Consider the following 24399-nt stretch of genomic DNA (forward strand, 5'->3'; position numbering starts at 1 on the left):
GATTTAGGTTATTTTAAATGTATATCTAAATAAACATTGCCTTACCTCTAGCAGCTGGAGAATAGTAATTGGCTGCCTTTTCAGCATTTCCATAGTCATACACAACCGGTGCAGAAGGTCCATTGTTGACTATGCAGCTCCCAGTGTTATACTTCAGTGGATATTTCTAAGGATAGAGAGAGGAAATGATTGTTAATGTGAATATAAACATTCTGCATACATGTTTCCTGGCTAGAAGTGTAGAATTCCTTTCTAACCAAGAGATGTTACTGATTTCTATACTGCTAAAGAGCAAGAATGCCAGTCCAACAGGTTTTAGACTCATGTTTCCATATTTAAGAGAGGATTCACTTCTCTTAAATACAGAAAAGAACATATGTATAAAAATGACATAGTATAGAAATAGAAGAAAAGAAGAACAAATCAAAGCATAAAAAAAAGGGAAAAAAATAAATAGCTAGGAATATATATATTACCCATATACTGTATAGTTTGGGTATCTCAATAAATAATGTTCTCTGCTGTTTTCCTTCTTCTACCTCCTCTTCTAACTTTCATCTTTTTCTCTTTTGTTTCCTTTGACATTGCCCTTTCATCTTTCTCATTCTCCCTTTATCTTGTTTTTCCTGAATAATTTTATATTAACTTATCTAAGCAATAACTCCTTTATAGAGGAGGAATATCCATACTTATATATTCTGTATGAGGTTTTATGTAAGTGAAAGGAAGACAATAAGGAATACATGATTTCTTTAGTTATCTACCGGTATATTATAAGCAAAAACATGTTAACATTACTTAGAGAATAAAAGAGGGAGAGAAAAAAAAAAGGGGGGGGGGGGGTACTATACTCTTAATGTCTCTTTGAGAAAGCCATTTTTTTTCATAGCTTTGGTTGCTATGACAACATCCTTAGATAAGACATCATCTTCCATCCTTGGTAATTTTTTTGATTTCTAAGATATGTCCATGTAGTGATTTCCTGTCATTTCCAACTATTAGCTAAGGCTATTTTGGCTGCAACTAATTTATGTATAATCCGGAATCTACCTACTTTATTCATTCTAGGCCAAGTAAGATGTAGTAGATATGATTCTGGGTTGCAATTTAATTTCTTTCAAAATTAGTCTAATAATTATCCAAAATGTTTCTAGTTTAGCTCAATACCACCATATATGCAAAAATGTGCCCCCTGTATGATCACCTAATGCAATTTTAAATTGTGCCCCAGTAATAGAAAAGAAAATGTTTGTGTCCAAAATTGCTAAAAGGTTTCTCCTTGGATCATTATTAACAAGTTAATAATGATCAGGTCAACAAGCTGTTGACAATGATCATGTAAAAGGAACACTCCACACCTTGACGTGCTTTATCTATCTATCTGGAGTCTGGCATTTTCTTGACAGATTATAAAAAGTGCCAATTTCAGACAGTCATCAAGGTTTTCATGCCTGCCTTGACCCCTTCTCATAGAGAAGAATAGAAAAACCACTTTCTTGTGCATGTGCGTGCGTGCGTGTGTGTGTGCTCGTGCCTTGAGCACAGAAGCTTCTTAATAAGCAGCCTCTGCTTTATATAACCAACAGGTCTGTGGCTTTTGCAAACTGTCTTTTCATATATCACATACAATATGCAGAAAACAATGCATGCATGTTTTCTTTGGGGGGTATATCTACAAGCAGTGGCGTAACGCCAGTGTGGCCAGCCTCTTCTTCTGGGGGGCCCAGGAGCTGGCCACCTCAGGGCCCCCCGAGGCTGGCCCTGGTGTCACTGGGCGGGCAGGCTGGCGGGCGCGTGAGGGAGCACTCTCCCTTGAGCACTCTCTGCCCAGCTCCCTCACGCACCGCATTGATGCCAGAGCCGGAATATGACGTCATATTCCGGCTCTGGCATCAGTACGCGGCGCGCAAGGGAGCTGAACAGGGTGCACTCAGGGGAGAGTGCTTCCTCACGCGCCCGCCAGCCTGCCCGGTGACCGGCCATCCAGCAACACCACTGGACCCCAGGGAATCACCTCAGCTCTCCCCAAGGTAGGTAGGCTGGGGGATTAATTGTTTTTAAAAACGTGTGTGTGTGTGTGTGTGTGTTAGAGTGTGTATGTGTGTGTGTGTGTGTGTGTGTTAGAGTGTGTGTTCGAGTGTGTGTGTGTGTTAGTGTTATTTTTGTGTGTCAGTGAGTGTGTTACTGAGTGTGTTAGTTTGTGTGCGTCTGTTAGTGAGTCTGTTTGGTGTCTGTTAGTGAGTGCGTGTTTTGTAAGTGAGTGTGTATGTGTCTGTCTGTCAGTGAGTGTGTATGTAAGTCTGTCACTGAGTGTGTGTCTGTCAGTAAATGTGTGTGTCTGTTAGCTAGTGTGTATGCATCTGTTCGTGAGAGTGTGTGTGTGTGTGTCTGTTAGCTAGTGTGTATGCGTCTGTTCGTGAGAGTGTGTGTGTGTCTTCAGCACTTACCTTTCTCCAACGCCGGACTCCCTTGGTGCTGGGGATCCCTCCGCCCCGATCCGCCTCTCAGCTCCGAATGCGCATGCGCGGCAAGAGCCGCGCGCGCATTCAAACCGCCCATAGGAAAGCATTACTCAATGCTTTCCTATGGACGTTCAGCGTCTTCTCACTATGTTTTCAGTACTTCATTGAGCTGATGTGATCTGGATGTCTGTAGTGGTCCTTAAAGTTTATGTGCATCTGCATGCACTGGCGTATATACCGCGGTTGCAGGGGTCGCGGCCCTGCGACCCCTGCAACCAGGTGCCCACCGCCAGGTGTTGCGGCCCCGGCCCGCGCAGAGTAAGCGCGGGGGGGGGGCCCACGGATCAGTTTTCGCACCGGGGCCCCATGGGTTGTGTGTACGCCACTGTCTACAAGTTTGTGAAAAATAATAAATACATTAATTAAATATAACATTTGTCTATGGAGTGTTGCTAAAATAGTACATATACTATGTTTTGCCTAAAATATATTCTGAACTTTATTTTTACATAATATATTTAATTTAACAGTTATTGTCAGTAAAGGAACTTTTCTGAATCAGTAGGCAAAATCTCCTATCTTCAAGTTTCAAGAGACTATATACTAAAATTGTTCATTATCAGGCATTCAAAGTAAAATCAAAATTTTAGGCCATTAAGTCATGGAACATTAAATTGCCATGGACTAAATATACTATATGTAATAACAATATAGTTTTATGTTATAAGTTTATTTAACAACATGTTTCAATAAAGAAATCTTTCTGATTTATGTGATGAATTCAAGGTGAATTGGTTTGAAATTTTAAGTTGATTAAATTATATTTAAATTCCTCAAGCATGATTTCTTCATCGGGAATATAGTTGTCTTTATTAATTCAATATAAAATGTTGATAGTTGCAGACGTGTTAGACATGTAAATAAAAGTACATATAGTGAGAAGTTCAAATGTGTTTTGGAGAAATATTGTACCTTGTACAAGTTGTAAAGGTTTCCTCCTTCTGTGGGCAAGAAGCCATTTTCTGTGCGATATCTCAGCAGAGCTGTGTCCCTCCATTGAGAAAGTGGAGTCAGGTTAGGCACATGCCACAAACCCAAGTCCTTGGAGGATATGTCATAATATCCTGGATTCTGGGAAATAGTAATTATTTCATTAAACCAGGCTACAGGATACAGGATAAAAAGTTACAGAACAATCTGATTAGCGATTGGGTCACATACATTTTCTCAGAAAAGACCCACCCTGGTCACACCACACTCACATTCCTAAAATGAAAGTGTCCCTCTATCTCCATTTGAAATGTTGGGAGGCTCTGAAACCCTATAACTCTATACAGTCAAAGATTAGATAAACCCCTATATTGAGATGAACCCAACGATTAGATAAATCCCTGTATTTTTATGAACCCCAAGATGAAACACAATTTGGTATCAATATGCACACTAAGTTAACATTAAAAAAAGAGTATTCAAGAGTAAATAAAAAGAATATCTGAGAAGGCACTCTAACATTGGATTAAAATCCATCTCTGCAGTTATTTTGTCCTGATATTCAGGTACCTGCCACTCACTATATGCAATATCGAGAAGAATATGCTGGGCAATTCCCTCTGCTATTTCTTTAGGATGGGACGCCCTTACTTTCAGCCTGTACTACTCACTATGGTTTTGTGGAATTATTTATTATTTTTGCTATGTATTGTATGGTATATGGGGGTCTTCTTTATGCATGACTAAGGAGGAGAAGTCGAAACATTGCATATACCTGTGCCTGTGTGTACAAACACTATTCACACTCATTTGAGACCATCCAATTTTTGCTAAAGTACTATTGAGGGATTGCAGTTCCTGACTGTGGCATGAGGCTCAGGAGCAGTGGGCTACCACTTTACTCTACAAAGGGCCATTTGCGATGTCACATGTTTGTTTACACTTTATTAAAATCGATATCTAGACATGCACTCCAAGATTGCATGAAAAACCTTATCTGGACATGTGTCAGGGTTTCTTTGCTGTTTTAAACAGCAACCCTTTTCTGTTTCAGTGATTGAGTTTCAGCTGCAATTACTATGAGCTCCTTCTGCTTGTTGCCACGGTTACTCACCTGTGAGTAGTAATCAACCCTGCTGCTAATCAGTTCTGCCTATTTAAGCGCTAAGCCCAGAACCTCCTTGCTCTTGCGTGGTTTCCTGTTTCCCAGAAGTCTCCTTGTTCCTGTGTTTCCTGTTTGTTCCTGGTTCCTGACTCCGCTGCTCTCCATGCTCCTGATCCCTGGCTTGTCTGACTACCCGCTCTGGTGACGGACCCCTGCTTGATTCCTGGACTTTGCTTTTGTTATTTATTTATTTATCTATAAAGGTCTGTTTGCATCTAGTTCCGTCTCTGTCTGGTTCCTGGTCCCTGACATTACGCAAGGGCCATGAATACAGATGGTACAGGCAAGACACCTATACCTAACCTACTTACCCGGTGGGACCAGCAGAACCACCATTTGGACCAGTACGCCCATCTGGATCCAGTACCCGGCCAGCCTGCGATTGCGGCCGCCTCTGCCTCACTTCCTGTTCTAGCACTGGTTGTAGCCTCCAAACCTGTAGCGGCTAGAGAAATGACTGGGTCTGTCCCGCTCCCTCAGTATTTTGGGGGCAACCCAGCTCAGTGCAGAGAATTTATAAATCAGGTTAAAGGATACCTTGAAATCCTGCCCCAGGCATTTCCTACAGACAGTGACAAAGTTCACTTCATGATTTCTTTTCTCTCTGGGAGGCAGAGAAGCCTATTATTTACAATTACCCTGAATTTGTTGCGTCCTTCAAAAGGGTTTTTGATATTCCAGCTCGCTCCACCCCTACTGCCGAACTACTCTTGTCTAATGCTCAGGGCACAAAAACTATTGTCGAGTATGCCAGTGAATTCCGTACCATGGCAGCAGAGGGTGGCTGGAACAACGAGACTCTCGTGGCTGCCTTTGCACAGGGTCTCTCCGATGTGTTTAAAAATGAGATTGCAGCCAGAGAGGAACTGATATCATTTGTCACCCTCATTGACATCAGACTCCGAGAGAGATCCTCATCCAGGGAGCGCCTGCGGAGGCCTCTTGTAGATTTGGCACCAAGCTTTTCTAACCCACCCAAACCTCCCTCACCTCCCATGCCTCCTGGTCCTGAGTCCTCTGTCTGTGTGGTCTGTGTGGACTCGGTTAGGCTTCTCACGCCTCTCGGTCGAGGAGAGAGCCTTTAGGAGGAGGGAGGGTCTGTGCCTATACTGCGGACACCACGGTCACATGTTAAAGTTTTGCCCGATTCGTCCGGCAAAGGGCCCGCACCCAAGATACTGTCAGGGGCAGATCTTGGGTGGTCTTTCTGCAGACCCAGAGATATGTGTGGGCAAACCCTTGGTGCCTATTATCCTCTCCTGGCCTGATTCATCCATTGAAACCCGGGCATTTCTTGATTCTGGGGCCGCAGGCTTGTTTATAGATTGTGCATTTGCAGCAAAGCACTCTATACCCTTACAGTCTCGCAACTTCCCACTAGCCTTCGAAACCATCGATGGCAGACCAATACAGCCAACCCACGTGACCCAAGAAACCGTGCCCGTATCTCTGGCTGTAGGGGCTCTACATCATGAGACGATCCAATTCCAGGTCATTTCCTCTCCATATTACCAGGTTGTTTTGGGATACCCTTGGTTACAGAAGCATAACCCCACAATTGATTGGCGCAAAGCTGAGATATTATCATGGTCCCAGCAATGCACATTGTCCTGTCTCCAGAAACCGGTCAAAGTTTTGGGCGCATGTTCTGCCTCTTCCTTACCCGCTGAGTACCAAGAATTCCAAGATGTATTTGACAAAGGTCAAGCCAGCGTTCTGCCACCACACCGTCCGTATGACTGTGGTATCGAACTCCAACCTGGTGCCAATCCTCCCCGTGGCCGGATTTACCCACTGTCTGTAGCAGAGAATCAAGCCATGGAGGAGTATGTTACCGATGCACTGTCTAAGGGTTTTATTCGGAAGTCATCTTCTCCTGCCGGGGCCGGCTTTTTCTTTGTAAAGAAAAAAGATGGCGAGTTGAGACCCTGTATCGACTATAGGGGTCTCAATCGCATTACTATTAAGAATGCCTACCCCATTCCACTAATCACGGAGTTATTTGACCGCCTCAAGGGAGCAACGGTCTTCACCAAACTTGATCTGAGAGGGGCATATAATCTCGTCCGGATAAAAGAGGACCACGAATGGAAAACCGCATTTAACACCAGGAGCGGCCATTACGAATACCTAGTAATGCCCTTTGGTCTTTGCAATGCTCCGGCAGTTTTCCAAGAATTTATAAATGACGTCCTGCGAGATATGCTGCAGCAATGTGTGGTGGTTTATCTTGATGATATTCTTATCCATTCCACATCTCTCGAGAACCATCACGCAGACGTTTCTCGTGTTCTACAGAGACTTAGAGAAAATAATCTGTTCTGAAAATTGGAAAAATGTGAGTTTAACTGCAAACAGGTCACATTCTTAGGATATGTTATCTCAGATGCTGGATTCTCTATGGATCCTGAGAAACTTTCGGCTGTACTAAAATGGCCTCAACCTACGGGTCTTCGCTCTATACAATGTTTTCTGGGATTCGCCAATTATTATCGGAAGTTCATACGCAACTTTTCTTCCTTGGTTAAACCTCTCACGGACATGACCAGTAGAGATGCTGATCCACAGCATTGGTCACAAGAAGCCATTACTGCCTTTGAGTCTCTCAAAGTCGCCTTTGCTGCTGCTCCTATACTGGCACACCCTAACCCTGCCTTACCATTCATTCTCGAAGTCAATGCGTCTGAGACAGGAGTAGGCGCCCTCCTGTCTCAACGTCCTAACCCTGAGAGCCCCAGGCATCCGTGCGGGTATTTCTCGAGGAAATTGAACCCGGCGGAATGCAATTACCAGATTGGTGATAGAGAACTTCTAGCCATAATTCTAGCTCTCAAAGAATGGAGGCACCTTCTTGAGGGTACTTCAGTGCCAATCCTCATCCTCACAGACCACAAGAATCTTACATATCTTTCCGAAGCTAAGCGGCTTTCCCCCCGGCAAGCTAGATGGGCTCTATTCCTATCAAGATTCAATTATGTGGTTTCTTACTTGCCCGGTACTAAAAACATTCGGGCTGATGCCTTGTCTCGACAGTTCTCCCCTCTATCTAGAGAGGAGATAACCCCTACTCTTGTGATTCCTCCGGACCATATACTGGCAACCATCCGTACTAACCTCACCTCACCCCTAGGCGAGGAGATTCTGGCTGCACAAATTAATGCTCCTCCAGAGAAACCTAATGGCCGTTGTTTTGTACCCATTAACCTCCGCACGAAACTATTGAGTACATACCACGACTCCAAAGCAGCTGGACATCCAGGCAAAAACCAGTTAATCTGGTCTGTCTCCCGGCAATTTTGGTGGCCTAGTCTCCGTTCGGATGTTACCGCTTTTGTAGCTGCCTGTCCTGTGTGCGCTCAAAATAAAACCCCACGACGCCCTGCAGTGGGTCTCCTGCAAACCATACCTAATGGTGAACGACCCTGGACCCACTTGTCCATGGATTTTATCGTAGATCTTCCGGTCTCCCGTGGCAATACAGTCGTTCTCATGGTTGTTGACCGATTCTCGAAGATGTCGCATTGCATTCCCTTGAAAAAACTACCAACTTCCCAGGAACTTGCAACAATTTTTGCTCAGGAGGTCTTTCGTTTGCATGGGTTACCCAAAGTGATAGTCTCAGATAGGGGTAGCCAGTTCGTGTCCAGATTTTGGAGAGCTTTTTGTACGCAAATGGGAGTTCAGCTTTCCTTCTCCTCTGCCTACCACCCGCAATCCAATGGTGCAGCGGAACGAGCTAACCAAACACTGGAACAGTTTCTGCGTTGCTACATTTCTGACCACCAGAACAACTGGTCTGATCTGCTACCCTGGGCGGAGTTTGCCCACAATAGTGCGATTAATGCCTCCTCCCGGCTATCCCCATTCTTGGCGAACTATGGGTTTCAACCGTCCATGTTGCCTGATACGTTCTTGCCACAGGGGATACCAGCATTGGAGGAACATCTCAGGGAACTCCGTTCCACTTGGGTGCAGGTTCAGAATTCTTTGCAACGCGCAATGCAGAACTACAAACTCCAGGCCGACCGCAGACGCCTTCCTGCACCTACCTATCAGGTCGGAGAGAGGGTCTGGCTGTCTTCCCGCAACCTACGCCTCCGTGTTCCCTCACAAAAACTGGCACCCCGATACGTTGGGCCATTTCGTATACTTCGAAGGGTTAACCCTGTAGCTTACGCACTTGACCTTCCTGCTAACATGCGCATCTCAAATGTTTTCCATGTTTCCCTCTTGAAACCGTTGGTTTGTAATCGCTACACCACCTCAGTGCCACGTCCACGTCCTGTTCTGATTGACAATCATGAGGAATATGAAATACGCAGCATCATTGACTCACGGGTCTTCAGAGGACAGATCCAATACTTGGTGCACTGGAAAGGATACGGTCCAGAGGAACGCTCCTGGGTTCCAGCCTCTGATGTCCATGCACCATCCCTCCTTCGTTCCTATCACGCCCGCTTCCCCATGAAGCCCGGACCCACCAACAGAGATGGGGGGAGTCGTTGACGGGGAGGTACTGTCAGGGTTTCTTTGCTGTTTTAAACAGCAACCCTTTTCTGTTTCAGTGATTGAGTTTCAGCTGCAATTACTATGAGCTCCTTCTGCTTGTTGCCACGGTTACTCACCTGTGAGTAGTAATCAACCCTGCTGCTAATCAGTTCTGCCTATTTAAGCAGCTAAGCCCAGAACCTCCTTGCCCTTGCGTTGTTTCCTGTTTCCCAGAAGTCTCCTTGTTCCTGTGTTTCCTGTTTGTTCCTGGTTCCTGACTCCGGCCTTGTTCCTGACTCCGCTGCTCTCCGTGCTCCTGATCCCTGGCTTGTCTGACTACCCGCTCTGGTGACGGACCCCTGCTTGATTCCTGGACTTTGCTTTTGTTATTTATTTATTTATCAATAAAGGTGTGTTTGCATCTAGTTCCGTCTCTGTCTGGTTCCTGGTCCCTGACAACATGCACCTAAAGATTGGATTGGAATCTCTGTGTCAACATGCACTCCAAAGTTTATACAAAAGGACCTTGAACTGGAAAGGTGAATATATGTAATGTTTTCCTTACCACCAATAGGTCAATAGGTCTTATAACTTAAATGGCTATTCCTTCTCTATATATTTGTCTTGGAAGTGGTGTTCCAGATTGTGTGGCGTTATCCCTATAGCATCAGGTGAGTGATGATAAACCCTATGCCATTCATTTAAAGCTTTTAAAAAAAAACTCTCCCTGATATTTCATATAAGGTTGGCTTTAAAACCATAGGTTAAAGAAAACAAATTTAGACAGAAATGAGCAGGATGTTGAAATGATGCAATCAGCTTCTAATTCTGCATTTTGACATTCTAAACCCAGAAGATCACTCTCTAAATCTAAATAACTAGCCATACACCTCAATATTAACATAAAAAGGATTAAAACCCTGTTAGCCGTGGCTTCTTAATTTCATGACGGCTAAATTCATAAGAAAATGGATGATCCCAAAAACATTCAGAGAACTGTATAATGTTTGGTACCTTGTAGTCATCACTAGTTGCTCCAACAGCATTACCAAATGTGGCATAGTTTGCCCAGTTGTGATCACCCTCAGGATAGTTAGCAGAATTGCCCTGCTGACTGGTCCAGCGATCTCCTGTTGTGCACTTCCCATACAAATTGTTTTCATGTACACTGGCCACCAATGTCCATCCTCCTCCATTTGTGGTCATGTCACAGAAGGTTTGGTACTGCTCTCCATCTTTGGTTGTCAGAGTATATAGTCCATCTGTGACAATAAGTGTAATACATGTTTATTGGTACTTGGAAATAATATAATTAATCTGGTAAATAGATGTCACTATTATGACCATGGCCTCAATGGCCTAGTAAAATATAGAGCAAAAACATAATAATAATATAAAAAAAAAACCAAAAAACAGACAACATTGATTTAATCTCCATTGCATAGTTGCTAACTAAAAAGGTTCTGGTACATGGCCCACATATCTGACAACCAGAGAGAGGTGTTACCTTGTATGTCCGTAATAGAACTTAACTTCCTCCCAGTATACATAAAGCTACAACATGGAGAGAGAGAGGAGGAGGCAGAACAGGCACTATGCCATGAGCAGCCAAAGCAGATACTGACAGGAACTACAGGTGAGTGATTCAGGTAATGGTATTACTATACAGGGACAGCAGGTAGAGACATAATTATTTGTAATAACAGAGGATGGAAAGAAGAAATTCATGGTCAATGGTGTTGAAAGTAACAGAGGATTGGTAGAGGGCATTTGATACTTCGGGCACGGCTGTTTTGGCAAACTGAGTTGAGTGCAAAATCCAGATTGAAGCAGGTCAAGCAGACAGTTAAATTTAAGAAAGTTGGTCAGCCTTCTATACAAAACTCTCCAAAGGATCTTGGATACAAATGTAGTATTAGTGCGGCAGTAGTGGGATAGGTTTTTTTTTGTCGAGGTTGGCTTTTTAGTTCTGCTGTTGTTGGTGTTTTTTATGGGGTTCTTTGGAATCAGGGTTTTGGTTGCATGCTTGAAGGGTGGAGGAAATATAACAGAGGAGAGGGAGAGGTGGAAGTATTGGTAGAGATTAAAAGGATATTTTCCATGATTGTAGAAATCTTCTCAGTGAAGACAGTTGCCACGTTTGTAGTGGTCAAGTTAGTAGGAGGAGGAGCAGCAGCAGCAAAGATTTTTATATGTAAATTATTATATGCAAAGAAGATTATAAGATAAGATTATAATATGTAAATACTGCTCACCCCCACACACACAGACCTCATCCAGCACCACAAATGCAAACACACATAACCCATCTGCACACACTACACACACCACATCATCTCCACAAACACATATTTGATTCACTACATCCTCTATAGAGACTGCATTCACTACACAAACACAGACACTGAATCCACTACACACACACTGCATCCGCTATACAAACATACTCTCTGCATCCACTTTACACACACATTGTATCCACTTTCCTCATTCACTCTCTCTGAATCCACTATTCACACACATTTGTCTCCACTATACACATTCACACACCTTGCATCCACTTTACTTATCCTTGTGGGAAGACTGTACTTGGACTCCGGGGGCCAAGGGCTTGAGCTGTGTAAGGTGTCCCAAAATGAATGATGGTAGCCCTGTTAGGAGGTGTCAGGTTATCTAGTTTAGAGGAGAATAAGGTTGCAGAGCTAGTGTAGGTGAGGTTCGAATTTGGTAAACTGAGAGTTTAGAGGTTGGTAGAGAATTGCTGTAGGTCAAGACAGTGAAGGTTTCTGCTAGACTGATGAAAGGTTAAGGCACATAGACAGAGGCAGGTTACCTCTGATACTGCAGATACTCTGGCGTGCAACACCCATCACGTTACTTAGGTATCATGATACCAATGTATGGCAGGGAAGCAATGCCTCTGCTTCATTACAGAGCAATGCCTCTTTTCTCTCAAGCTTTGAACTGAAGGCAGAAGCTTGCTTGAAATGGCCACCAGCACAGTCAGTCGATTGGCTACTGCCTGCCAAATGATGGCACACATCATCAATGCCTTGCAGGCCCGGACTGGCCGCGGTGGCCAGGGGCCGAGGCCAGCAGGGAGGTCACAGGATCATAGACCATAGGCACTATCCTATCGCCGGCCCTGCAGTAGTCCATGGCGGGCCGGTGGGGAGATCAAAGATCTCCCTCACCGGCCCACCTGCAGTCCAACGCGGCCGTCGGCTGGGGAGGGAGGGAGGGAAGGAGCCAGCCTACCAGCAGAGGAACCCGGCGTAGCTCTATCTTGCAGCTCCGCCAGGTTCCTCTCGCGAGATCCGGAGCGTTGCCATGGCAACGACCGGATCTCGCGAGAGTGAACTCTAGCCCGCAGGCTAGAGTTCACTCACCACTGGACCACCAGGGATGAAAGAGTGCCGGTCCCCCCCTCCCAGATACCACAATAGATAGACATAATGCCTTTTATTTTATTTGTTTATTTGTTTATTTACCCCCCCACACACACACACAATCCATTCTAACATTTATACACAGCAGCATTCTCACACCCATCACACTCAGCACTGTCACACACATCATACACAGCACTCTCACACACATCACACACAGCACTCTCACACCCATCACACTCAGCACTGTCACACACAGCACACGCAGCACTCTCACACACAGCACTCTCACACACCGCACTGTCACACACAGCACTCTCACACACAGCACTCTCACACACATCACACACAGCACTCTCACAAACATCACACACAGCACTCTCACAAACATCACACACAACACTCTCACACACATCACACACAGCACTCTCACACCCATCACACTCAGCACTGTCACACACAGCACACACAGCACTCTCACACACCGCAATGTCACACACAGCACTCTCACACATCATACACAGCACTCTCACACACAGCACTCTCACACACATCACACACATCACTCTCACACCCATCACACTCAGCACTGTCACACACAGCACACTCAGCACTCTCACACACCGCAATGTCACACACAGCACTCTCACACACAGCACTCTCACACACATCACACACAGCACTCTCACACCCATCACACTCAGCACTGTCACACACAGCACACTCAGCACTCTCACACACATCACACACCGCACCCCTCACACACAGCATCCCTCACACACAGCATCCATCACACACACACTCTCACACCAATCACACACACACTCTCACACCCATCACACACAGCACTCTAACACCCATCACACTCAGCACTGTCACACACATCACACACAGCACTCTCACACACATCATACACAACACTCCCACACTCAGCACTGTCACACACATCATACACAGTACTCACACACATCACACACAGCACTGTCACACACATCATACACAGCACTGTCACACACATCATACACAGCACTGTCACACACATCATACACAGCATCCATCGCACACATCACACACCGCACCCTCACACACAGCACTCTCACACACATCACACACCGCACCCTCACACACCACACACATCCCACACAGCACCCCTCTCACACCCATCACACTCAGCACTGTCACACACATCACACACAGCACTCTCACACACACATCACACACAGAACTCTCACACACATCAAACACAGCACTCTCACACACATCATACACAGCACTCTCACACACATCACACACAGAACTCTCACACACATCACACACAGCACTCTCACACACACCGCACATACATCACCTATACACACACACACACACACACACTATAGCCTGTATGCACACACTTGCTATATCCCCTATACACACACATTCTCTACAGCCCCTAGCCACATATGCATCACATTACACCACAAACACAACATGACTAAAACCAACCTTATTACACAATACCACACCACAATCAGCTCACTCTACACACACGCAATACCACAAGCAGGCTCCAAACACATGCACAGTACTCTTTAATGGCATTTTTGTCTCCTGGTATCCATTTATAGAGACACCAGAGACAAATTGCAAGGAAACACAGTGCAAGCATGTTATTAAATTTGCTTGCGCTGTGCAGAACAAATACAGGGCTTTTTTCTCATGCTAGAGCTCTTCAGCAGAGCTCTGTGCATGGTCTGCCCTGGAAGAGCATTGAACCAACATGCTCACTTTGAGAGGGGGCGTGTTTGTCATTGGTGATGACAAAACACACCTCCTCTGCCCCGCCCCCTTCTTAGTGCGCCGCTGTGATAAAAAATGCCCGGGCCGAATTTTTCTCCCAGTCCGGCCCTGATGCCTTGTTTGAGAGAGAAAGTAACTTCCATTCCAGATATTTAGAAACTAGAACTCCTATAGGTAGTGGATGGAGCACAAAATGTGTTTTAATTATTATTATTATTATTATTATTATTATTATTATTTATATAGCACCAACATATTCTGCAGCATTGTACAATTACTGAGAAATAAGCTGAATTTGGGGACATGGGGATAACATTGGGGAGCATCAACACAAGCAGTTACATTTGAGTTGAATATCTATAATGGCTAAAGCTTGGTAAACTTGTGTTTTACTTAACATTTTGAAGTATACTTCTTCTCACATGTGTTGTGCGTGATTGTAAGTGTGTATCTGCGTGTGTGAGTGTATTGACTGTTGTGTCTTTGTAAGTTTATTTGTATGACTGTATATCTGTATGTGGGTCTGTATATCTGTGTAAGTGTTTTTCTATTTGTGTCTATATCTATAATTTGGATCAATGTGTGTCTGTATGTATCTACTTGTAACTGTGTGTTTTTACGTGTGCCTTTGTATTGTATGTTTTTTGTGGATATCTGATTGTGGTGTGTACTTGAATGTTGTTTCCATCAGGGTGGGCTTGTTTCATAAATGTTTAGTCCAACTTACTTCCTAAATTCGGTTGGCCAATCATTTATCTGAAGAAACAAAGTATGGAGCAAATCCTACCCACAGGGTGTAGAGAGTTTGGTTTTTCAGCCAAAAGCCATTACAAATCTAGGTGAATCAGTATAAGTATTTAAGCATATCCTTCTGGTATTCGTGCCTGCATATTTAATTTATCAAACTGTATAGCAATGTTTCAAAATGTAACACAAAGATTGGTGTTACAAGTCAAAACATTGCTGTACACCATTGTCACTGGATGAAAAGACACTGATACAAGAAGGACATGCTGGGACCATTTTATGTCTCTTAACCTCCACCTCACATCCCATTCATGTACAAATGCGCCCTTGCAATGACACACATACACCGTGTAAAATCATGCTTACAGTTGTGTTCAAAAGTTTGCATAACCTTGGAGAATTGGTAATATACAGTCAGGTCCATAAATATTGGGACATCAACACAATTCTAATCTTTTTGGCTCTATACACAAACACAATGGGTTTGAAATGAAACAAACACGGTGTGCTTTAACTGCAGACTTTCAGCTTTAATTTGAGGGTATTTACATCCAAATCGGGTGAACAGTGTAGGAATTATAACAGTTTGTATATGTGCCTCCCACTTTTTAAGGGACCAAAAGTAATGGGACAGATTAAGAGTCATAAATCAAACTTTCACTTTTTAATACATGGTTGCAAATCCTTTGCAGTCAATTACAGCCTGAAGTCTGGAACGCATAGACATCACCAGACGCTGGGTTTCATCCCTGGTGATGCTCTGTCAGGCCTCTACTGCAACTGTCTTCAGTTCCTGCTTGTTCTTGGGGCATTTTCCCTTCAGTTTTGTCTTCATCAAGTGAAATGCATGCTCAATCAGATTCAGGTCAGGTGATTGACTTGGCCATTGCATAACATTCCACTTCTTTCCCATAAAAAACTCTTTGCTTGCTTTTGCAGTATGCTTCGGGTCATTGTCCATCTGCACTGTGCCGTCCAATGAGTTCTGAAGCATTTGGCTGAATATTAGCAGATAATATTGCCCGAAACACTTCAGAATTCATCCTGCTGTTTTTGTCAGCAGTCACATCATCAATAAATACAAGAGAACCAGTTCAATTGGCAGCCATACATGCCCACGCCATGACACTACCGCCACCATGCTTCACTGATGAGGTGGTATGCTTTGGATCATGAGCAGTTCCTTTCCTTCTCCATACTCTTCTCTTCCCATCACTCTGGTACAAGTTGATCTTGGTCTCATCTGTCCATAGGATGTTGTTCCAGAACTGTGAAGGCTTTTTTAGATGTTGTTTGGCAAACTCTAATCTGGCCTTCCTGTTTTTGAGGCTCACCAATGGTTTACATCTTGTGGTGAACCCTCTGTATTCACTCTGGTGAAGTCTTCTCTTGATTGTTGACTTTGACACACATACACCTACCTCCTGGAGAGTGTTCTTGATCTGTCCAACTGTTGTGAAGGGTGTTTTCTTTACCAGGGAAAGAATTCTTCGGTCATCCACCACAGTTGTTTTCCGTGGTCTTCCGGGTCTTTAACCCCTTAAGGACCAAACTTCTGGAATGTGTCCTTAAGGGGTTAATGTTGCTGAGCTCACCGGTGTGTTCTTTCTTTTTAAGGATGTTCCAAGCTGTTGATTTGGCCACACCTAATGTTTTTACTATCTCTCTGATGGGTTTGTTTTGTTTTTTCAGCCTAATGATGGCTTGCTTCACTGATAGTGACAGCTCTTTGGATCTCATATTGAGAGTTGACAGCAACAGATTCCAAATGCAAACAGCACACTTGAAATTAACTCTGGACCTTTTATCTGCTCCTTGTAAATGGGATAATGAGGGAATAGCACACACCTGGCCATGGAACAGCTGAGCAGCCAATTGTACCATTACTTTTGGTCCCTTGAAAAGTGGGAGGCACATATACAAACTGTTGTAATTCCTACACCGTTCACCTGATTTGGATGTAAATACCCTCAAATTAAAGCTGAAAGTCTGCAGTTAAAGCACATCTTGATCATTTCATTTCAAATCCATTGTGGTGGTGTATAGAGCCAAAAAGATTAGAATTGTGTCAATGTCCCAATATTTATGGACCTGACTGTATGTGCCATTTTAAAGAAAACATGAGTGAGCAGGCAAAACACATTTATTTTATTTCTTATAGGATTCATATTAAACTGTATGTTATACCAGAATGATGCAATCATAAAACAAAACATGACAAAGAAAAAAAAATGAAATGACCCCTGTTTAAAAGTCTGCATACCCTTAGTTCTTAATACTGTGTATTGCCCCCTTTAGCATAAATGGCAGCGTGCAGTCTTTTGTAACAGTTGTCTATAAGGGCCCTAATTCTTGCAAGTGATATAGCTTCTCATTCATTTTGGCAAAATGCCTCCAGGTCATGCAAAGGTTTGGTCGTCTTGCATGAACCGCACGTTTGAGATCTCCCCACAGTGTCTCTAAGATATTAAGGTAGGAGATGGCCACTACAGAACCTTCACCTTTTTCTGCTGTAACCACTGGAGGGTCAACTTGGCATTGTGGTTAGGGTCATTGTCATGGTGAAAAGTCCAAGAGTGTCCCATGCGCAGTCTTCGTGCAGAAGAACACAAATTGTCTGCCAGTATTTTCTGATAACATGCTGCATTCATCATGCCATCAATTTTCACAAGATTCCCCGTGCCTATAGAGCTCACACCCCTTAAACCATCAGTGAGCCACCACCATGCTTCACAGTGGGGATGGTATTCTTTTCACTACTTGTTGACCCCTCTCCAAACATAGTGCTTATAACTGTGACCATTAAGTTCTATTTTGGTCTCGTCACTCCAAATGACAGTGTGCCAGACGCTGTGAGGTGTTGTCGGGCATATTATAACCGGACTTTTTTTGTGGCATTGGCGCAGTAAAGGTTTGTTTCTGGCAACTTGACCATGCAGCTCATTTTTGTTCAAGTATTGTCGTTTTACGCTCCTTGAAACAACCACACCGTTCTTTTCCAGAGCAGCCTGTACTTCTCCTCAGGTTACCTGAGGGCTTTTCTTTGTATCCCGAACAATTCTTCTGGCAGTTGTGGCTGAAATCTTTCTTGGTCTTCCTGACTTTGGCTTGGTATCAAGAAATCCCTGAATTTTCCACTTCTTAATAAGTGATTGAACAGTACTGACTGGCATTTTCAAGGCTTTGGCTATCTTTCAATATCCTTTTCCATCTTTATAAATTTCCATTACCTTGTTACGCTGGTCTTTTGACAGTTATTTTCTGCTCTCCATGGCTCAGTATCAGGGACGGACTGGGGACAAAATTTTGTCACTGAGAAGTTGGGGGGGGGGGGGGGGGGAGATAGGGTGTGTTTTGTCATCACAAATGACAAGCACGCACCCTGTCAAAGAGAGCATGTTGGTTCAATTATCTTACAGGGCACTCCATGCGCAGAGCTCTGCTGAAGATCTCTAGCATGAGAAAAAGGCCCTGTATTTGTTCTGCACAGCACACGCAAATTTAATAACATGCTTGTGTTGTGTTTGCTTGAAACTTGTCTCTGGTGTCTCCATAAATGGGACACAAGGAGACAAAAGTGCCAGGAAAGAGTATTGTGCATGTGTTTGGAGTCAGCTTGTGGGATTGCGTGTATGTAGAGTGATCTTATTGTGGTGTGGTATTGTGTAAAAAGGTTGGTTTCAGTCATGTTGTGTTTGCAGTGTAATGTATGTGTGACTGGTTGCTGTAGAGAGTGTGTGTATAGGGGGCATAGTGTGCATAGGGGATGTATCTAATGTATGCTTACGGGCTGTAGTGTGTCTGTATAGTAGTGTGGTGTAGGGGTGGTAGAGAGTGTGTGTTTAGGGAATGTAGTATGTGTTTGCCTACAAGGAATCTATGTGTGCATAGGGGATCCAGAGTGTGAATGTCAGGAATGTAGTGTGTGTGTAGAGGTCTAGTGTGTGTTTGAAGGACCCAGAGTGTGTATAGGAGATCTAGTGAATGTGTGTGCGTAGAGGATTCAGATTGTATATAGGGATACAATGTGTGTAGATGATCCAGAGTTGAGTAAAGGATCTAGTGTGTCTGGAATGTAATGTGCTTATGGGTGCAGTGTGTGTGTGTGAGGGGTGCTGTAGTATGTATATATATATATATATATATATATATGTTTTGTGTGTGTGTGTTTGGTGCAGTGTGTTGGGGGTGCATTGTGTATGTGTGTGTGTGTGTGTGTGTGTGTGTGTGTTGAGGGGTGTAGTGTGTGTGTGTGAGGGGCGTAGTGTGTGTGTGTGTGTGTGTGTGTGAAAGGTGCAGTGTGTGTGTGTGAGATGGGTGCAGTGTGTGTATGAGGGTGAAGTGTGTATAAGGGGGCTGTATGTGCGAGGGTGCTGTGTGTGAGTGTGTGTGAGGGTGCAGTGTGTGTTAGATTGCTGTGTGTATGTGTGTGTGTGAGAGAGAAAGAGAGAGAGTGTGAGTGCTGTGTGTGAGTGTTTGTGAGTGCAGTGTGTGTGTGAGGGTGCAGTGTGTGTGACAGTGCTGTGTGTGTGTGAGTGTTGTGTGTGAGTGTGAGGGTGCAGTGTGTGTGAGTGCAGTGTGAGTGTGAGGGTGCTGTGTATGTGAGGGTGCTGTGTGTGTGAGGGTGCTGTGTATATATTTGAAGGGATTGTGTGTTGGGGGAGCCAAATAAAAAAAAAAAAAAAAAGCAAGCATTGTATCCCCTCCTCCCTTTTTACCTTACGCCTCGGAAAAGGGGGGGGGGGCATGCTGCAATCCCTGGTGGTGCTAATGGTGAGTGAACTCTAGCCTGTGGGGCTAAAGTTCACTCTTGCGACCCGCAGCGTTGCCATGGCAATGCACCCACCTCGCGAGAGGAACCCGGCAGAGCTGCAGTGTAGAGCTCCTCTGGGTCCTCTCCAGTCTCCCTTCCCAGCCGGTGGCCACATTACACTACCAGTGCACCAGTGAGGGAGATCTTTGATCTCCCCACCGGCCTGTCATGGAATGTAGCAGGGGCCGGTGCTCGGATAGCGTGGGCCCTGCATGGGCCGGCCAGGGAGATCCTGTGACCTCCTCTGCTGGCCTTGGCCCATGGCCATCGCGGCCCACTGGTGATTTGCCCCTGTGTGCCTGATGGCCAGTCCAGGCCTGCTAAGTATCTAGCCTGTTCAGTGCATCCACGTGAGAGATAACAAACTCATTGACTATTTATACACAGACACTAATTGCAATTTAAAAAGCCAGAGGCTCTGGAAATTAACCTTTAATTGCCATTTTAACCTGTGTGTGTCACCTTGTGTGTCAGTAACAAGGCCAAACATTCAAGGGGATGTAAATGTTTGATCAGGGCCATTTGGGTGATTTTTGTTATCATTATGACTTAAAAAGGAGCTAATCAACTATGCGATAAGAAATGTCTTCATATGATCAATATCCTTCAATAAAATATATTTTTTGCATGATCAGTCCTATTTCCAAAATCAATGCCAAAATGTCACAATTTCTGCCAGGGTATGCAAACGTTTGAGCACATCTGTATGCTCTAAGACACTGATACAACACACACATATACCCATGAATTCTAACACCAATACTACCCCCCAAATACACTCATGCATTTAAATGCCAACACTACACAGAAACACCCCTGCACTCAAAGATACATCTACTCCATACAAAAACACTTCTATATTCAAACTATCCTTGTCATAGGCGTGCGCAGCCTGTTGCATTAGGGTGTGCACCCTAAAGCACAAACACACACGCCGCGTGTATATGTATTTTTATATACACACACACATATATATATATATATATACATACACACACACAAATACAAGTATACGTAGGTGCAGTGTATGTGTGATTGTGAGCTGAGCTGTGCAGTGTGTGTGATTGTGAGCGGTGCAGCGTGTAAGGGGTGCAGTGTGTGTGATTGTGAGGGGTACAGTGTATGTAATTGTAAGGGGTACAGTTTGTGTAATTGTGAGGGATTCAGTGTGTGTGGGGTACAGTGTGTATGATTGTGAGGGGTGCACTGTGTGGGCGACAGGGGTTAGGAGGGTGGAGGGGCAGCAACAGGGGTTGGGGGGGTAGAGGGACAGGAGGTGGGGGGGTGGAGGGGCAGTGACAGGTGGTAGCGGGGGTAGACGGTTAGTGACAGGGGTTAGGGGGTAGTAACAGGGGTTAGGGGTGGTAGAGGGGTAGTGACGGGTTAGGGGGATAGAGGGGTAATGACAGGGGTTGGGGATAGAGGGGTAATGACAGGGGTTGGGGTAGAGGGGCAGCAACAGGGGTTAAGGGGGTTGGAGAGGCAGTGACATGGGTTAGGGGGGTAAAGGGGCAGTGACAGGGGTTAGGGGGTAGAGTGGTGTGACAGGGGTTGGGGGGTAGAGGGGTAGTGACAGGGGTTGGGGGTAGTGACAGGGGTTAGGGGGTAGAGGGGCAGTGAACGGGGTTGGGGTAGAGGGGTAGTGACAGGGGTTGGGGGGGTAGAGACAGGAGTTAGGGGGGTAGAGGGGCAGTGACAGGGGTTGGGGGGTGGAGAGGCAGTGACATGGGTTAGGGGGTAGAGGGAAAGTGACAGGGGTTAGGGGGTAGTGACAGGGGTTAAGGGGGGTAGTGACAGGGGTTGGGGGGGTGGGGGGCAGTAAATGACAGGGGTTAGGGGGTTAGAGGGCTAGGGACAGGGGTTAGGGGGGGTATGGGTGCAGAGGCAGGGTGGGGGGGCAGTGAGTGACAGGGGGCAGAGGGGGGTTTAAATACCTTCCCTGGTGGTCCAGTGGACGCCCTCTCTCTTCAGTCTGCAGCTCCGCCGGGAGTGAGCTGCAGACCACATGGTGAGTCTCGCGATCTCCAGGCAGAGCGTTGCCGTGGCAACGCTCTGACAGGCTGGAGATCGCGAGATACTTCAGTCTGCAGCTCACTCCCGGCGGAGCTGCAGACTGAGGATCAGGGCAGACGGACAGGAGGGGCCTCTCACCCGGCGGCATTGTGTGCACGCCGCCGGCCCCCTCCTGTGTCGGGTCCTCGGTCTATGACCGAGGACCCGACATGTTAGTCTGCCCAAAGGTAGTGCAGCACGGAGGTGTGATTAGGGTGTGCCCAGGCACACCCGTCACACCCCGTGCGCACGCCTATGATCCTTGTATCAAAGAAAAAAATTACTTATCTAAAAAGTTATGGTTAGGGCACAAAAGAAACAACAGGTGAATAAAACTGACAGATTTAATAAATTGTGCCAAATATTCAAATATCCATAATTGAGTTGTAAATTTACAACAAAATTTTGCTAAATTTCTCTGCAAAGTGTCTCTGAAATTGTATATTTAAATTTTGGCAACAACGCCATTGCGATTTCAAATTCCCTAACTTGGTCATTGGTTTCTCTGACTCACCAGTTGCGAAACTATCAATTTTCTTGATGTCCTTGCAGCTCCTGTACCCCATGTCAGAGCTCCCAGTGGGGAAGTCAGTGTCAGCATGTCCGCTGGTAAAAACCAGGGCCAGCACTAACAAACTGTACTGCAACATCTTCTGCTAGCATGAGAAACAAATGACAGATATTTTAAAAATTCTCATATACAGTTTTAAATACAAGATTTGGTGTTTGTGTTTTAGCACATATAGATTAACCTGCATTTATTTAACATTATAACCTTGACATTGTGATTTATCATGAGATTGGTTAAACAGAGAATTCTACCCAGAGTGTGAATTTAATGCCATCTATCACTTACCTTTTTTTCACAGAGTATGGTGTAAAAGCAAGCTCTCGGCTCCTCTTTATAGAGGAAAACACTTTGTAAACCGGACCATCAGCATACTTTGGACATGTTTTACCTAATAACTTGATGGTTTGGATTTGAGGAGGAATGGCTTTTAGCTATTAACTCAATCAATCAATTTCACATTCAATATTTATTGACTGCTTGCAAAATCTTTACTAAATGATACATTTAGAACAAAGTAATTTCTCTGTGTACACTCACATCAGTTAAAGTTCCTGGCGAATAGTTCCTGGCGAACATAGCGTGTTCGCATTCGCCACGGCGGGCAAACACATGCGCGGTTCGATCCGCCCCTATTCGTCATCATTGAGTAAACTTTGACCCTGTACCTCACAGTCAGCAGACACATTCCAGCCAATCAGCAGCACACCCTCCCTAGAAGACCCTCCCACCTCCTGGACAGCATCCATTTTAGATTCATTTGGAAGCTGCATATATTTTTTTTTCATTTATTTTTTTATTATTTTTTTAATTTTTTATTTATTTATTTATTTATTTATTTTAAATTCTTTATTTTTGTAGTGCAAGTGTATAACAAATTAGCATGTGGTACCCCAACGGCATTCCTCATGCTTTTCAAGTAACAATTGTAACAATAGGGTATATGTTAATACCCTTGTCTGCGCCAAGCCCTCCATGGGTGAAGATGGATTAATTTTTTTTTTGCTTTATTCGACGGGTATGATGGCTTTTTATTTGCCCTTTTTTGGGGCTGAAAAATTAAGATTTTAGAAAAAAGAAGATGTTGAATAGTAAGTTGAATTTTACTTTACAGGGTAGCAATTTTATTCCCCACTCACTATTTTTTAGGGTGAGGGTGGTAGGTAGGGGCTTTTTTATTTGGGTGTGTGACTAGGGGTTTGGGGACCCCTAGTCACCTTTGATGGGGGAGGGGGGGATTTTCATTTAGGGCCCCCACCCACCGCTCAGGGGTGGGGGCCGGGGGGGATAGTAGGTCCCCCCCTTATTGTTATTTAGGGCCCCCACCCGCAGCTCAGGGGTGGGGGCCGGGTGAGGACAGTAGGTCCCCCCCTCTTATTGTAACTTAGGACCCCCACCCGCTGCTCAGGGGTGGGGGCGGGGAGGAGGACAGTAGTTCCCCCCCATTATTCTTTTATAGGGCCCCCACCCGCAGCTCAGGAGCCATGTTACTCTGTATATAGAGGGAGCCATGTTATTCTGTACAGGGCCGGAACTAAAATCAGCCCTGGAAAAAAATTCTATACCAGCCCAATAATGCGTCGCGACAGCATAGTGTGCTGATATAGAGGGTGAAAAAATAACTTGAAATTGAAAGCGCTTACTCCAACGAAGGAACGCATATAGGGCTTCAAAATAAACAAAAGAGCGCCTTTATTTTAAGTAGACGTACATTTGCATGTAATCAATGTTTCAGTACAACTACTTTGGCCTATTAAGGACATTTTAGTAATGGTACTGAAATGCTGAATGTCTGCAGTTGCACAACTAAAAAAATAAAGGGATCTGGTTAATTTTGAAGTTCTATGGGTGCGCTCTTCACTTTGAATATGTTATTGTGCATGAGTATGCAACTAGCAACAAGACTGGGCCAATACGTGCTCATTACACACACACACACACACATA

The 24399-nt window shown here is 44.7% G+C and overlaps 2 protein-coding genes across 2 annotated transcripts in view; one reads left to right on the forward strand and one right to left on the reverse strand.

Moving 5' to 3' along the window:
* Positions 1-24399, forward strand: part of LOC134583131 (intelectin-1-like) — a 524948-nt gene that overhangs the window by 397603 nt on the left and 102946 nt on the right. The gene's annotated exons all lie outside the window — the stretch shown is intronic.
* LOC134583151 (intelectin-1-like) lies at positions 26-22537 on the reverse strand. Its single transcript, XM_063439971.1, has 4 exons — positions 22400-22537; positions 10120-10367; positions 3435-3593; positions 26-166 (listed from the first exon to the last, which is right to left on the reverse strand). The coding sequence occupies exons 1-4, from the start codon at positions 22533-22535 to the stop codon at positions 26-28; spliced, it is 684 nt and encodes a 227-aa protein (XP_063296041.1). The 5' UTR covers positions 22536-22537.

The sequence above is a fragment of the Pelobates fuscus genome, chromosome 13 (genome assembly GCF_036172605.1).
Source record: "Pelobates fuscus isolate aPelFus1 chromosome 13, aPelFus1.pri, whole genome shotgun sequence".
Taxonomy (NCBI): Eukaryota; Metazoa; Chordata; class Amphibia; order Anura; family Pelobatidae; genus Pelobates; species Pelobates fuscus.

What these genes read in the sequence shown, in the direction of transcription:
- LOC134583151 (XM_063439971.1), bottom strand. Translation starts at nt 22,535, where the DNA reads ATGTTGCAGTACAGTTTGTTAGTGCTGGCCCTGGTTTTTACCAGCGGA. An exon ending in AATTGATAGTTTCGCAACTG is followed by an intron (nt 10,368 to 22,399) that starts GTGAGTCAGAGA and finishes TTATTGTCACAG; the next exon opens with ATGGACTATATACTCTGACA. An exon ending in CAACTAGTGATGACTACAAG is followed by an intron (nt 3,594 to 10,119) that starts GTACCAAACATT and finishes ACTATTTCCCAG; the next exon opens with AATCCAGGATATTATGACAT.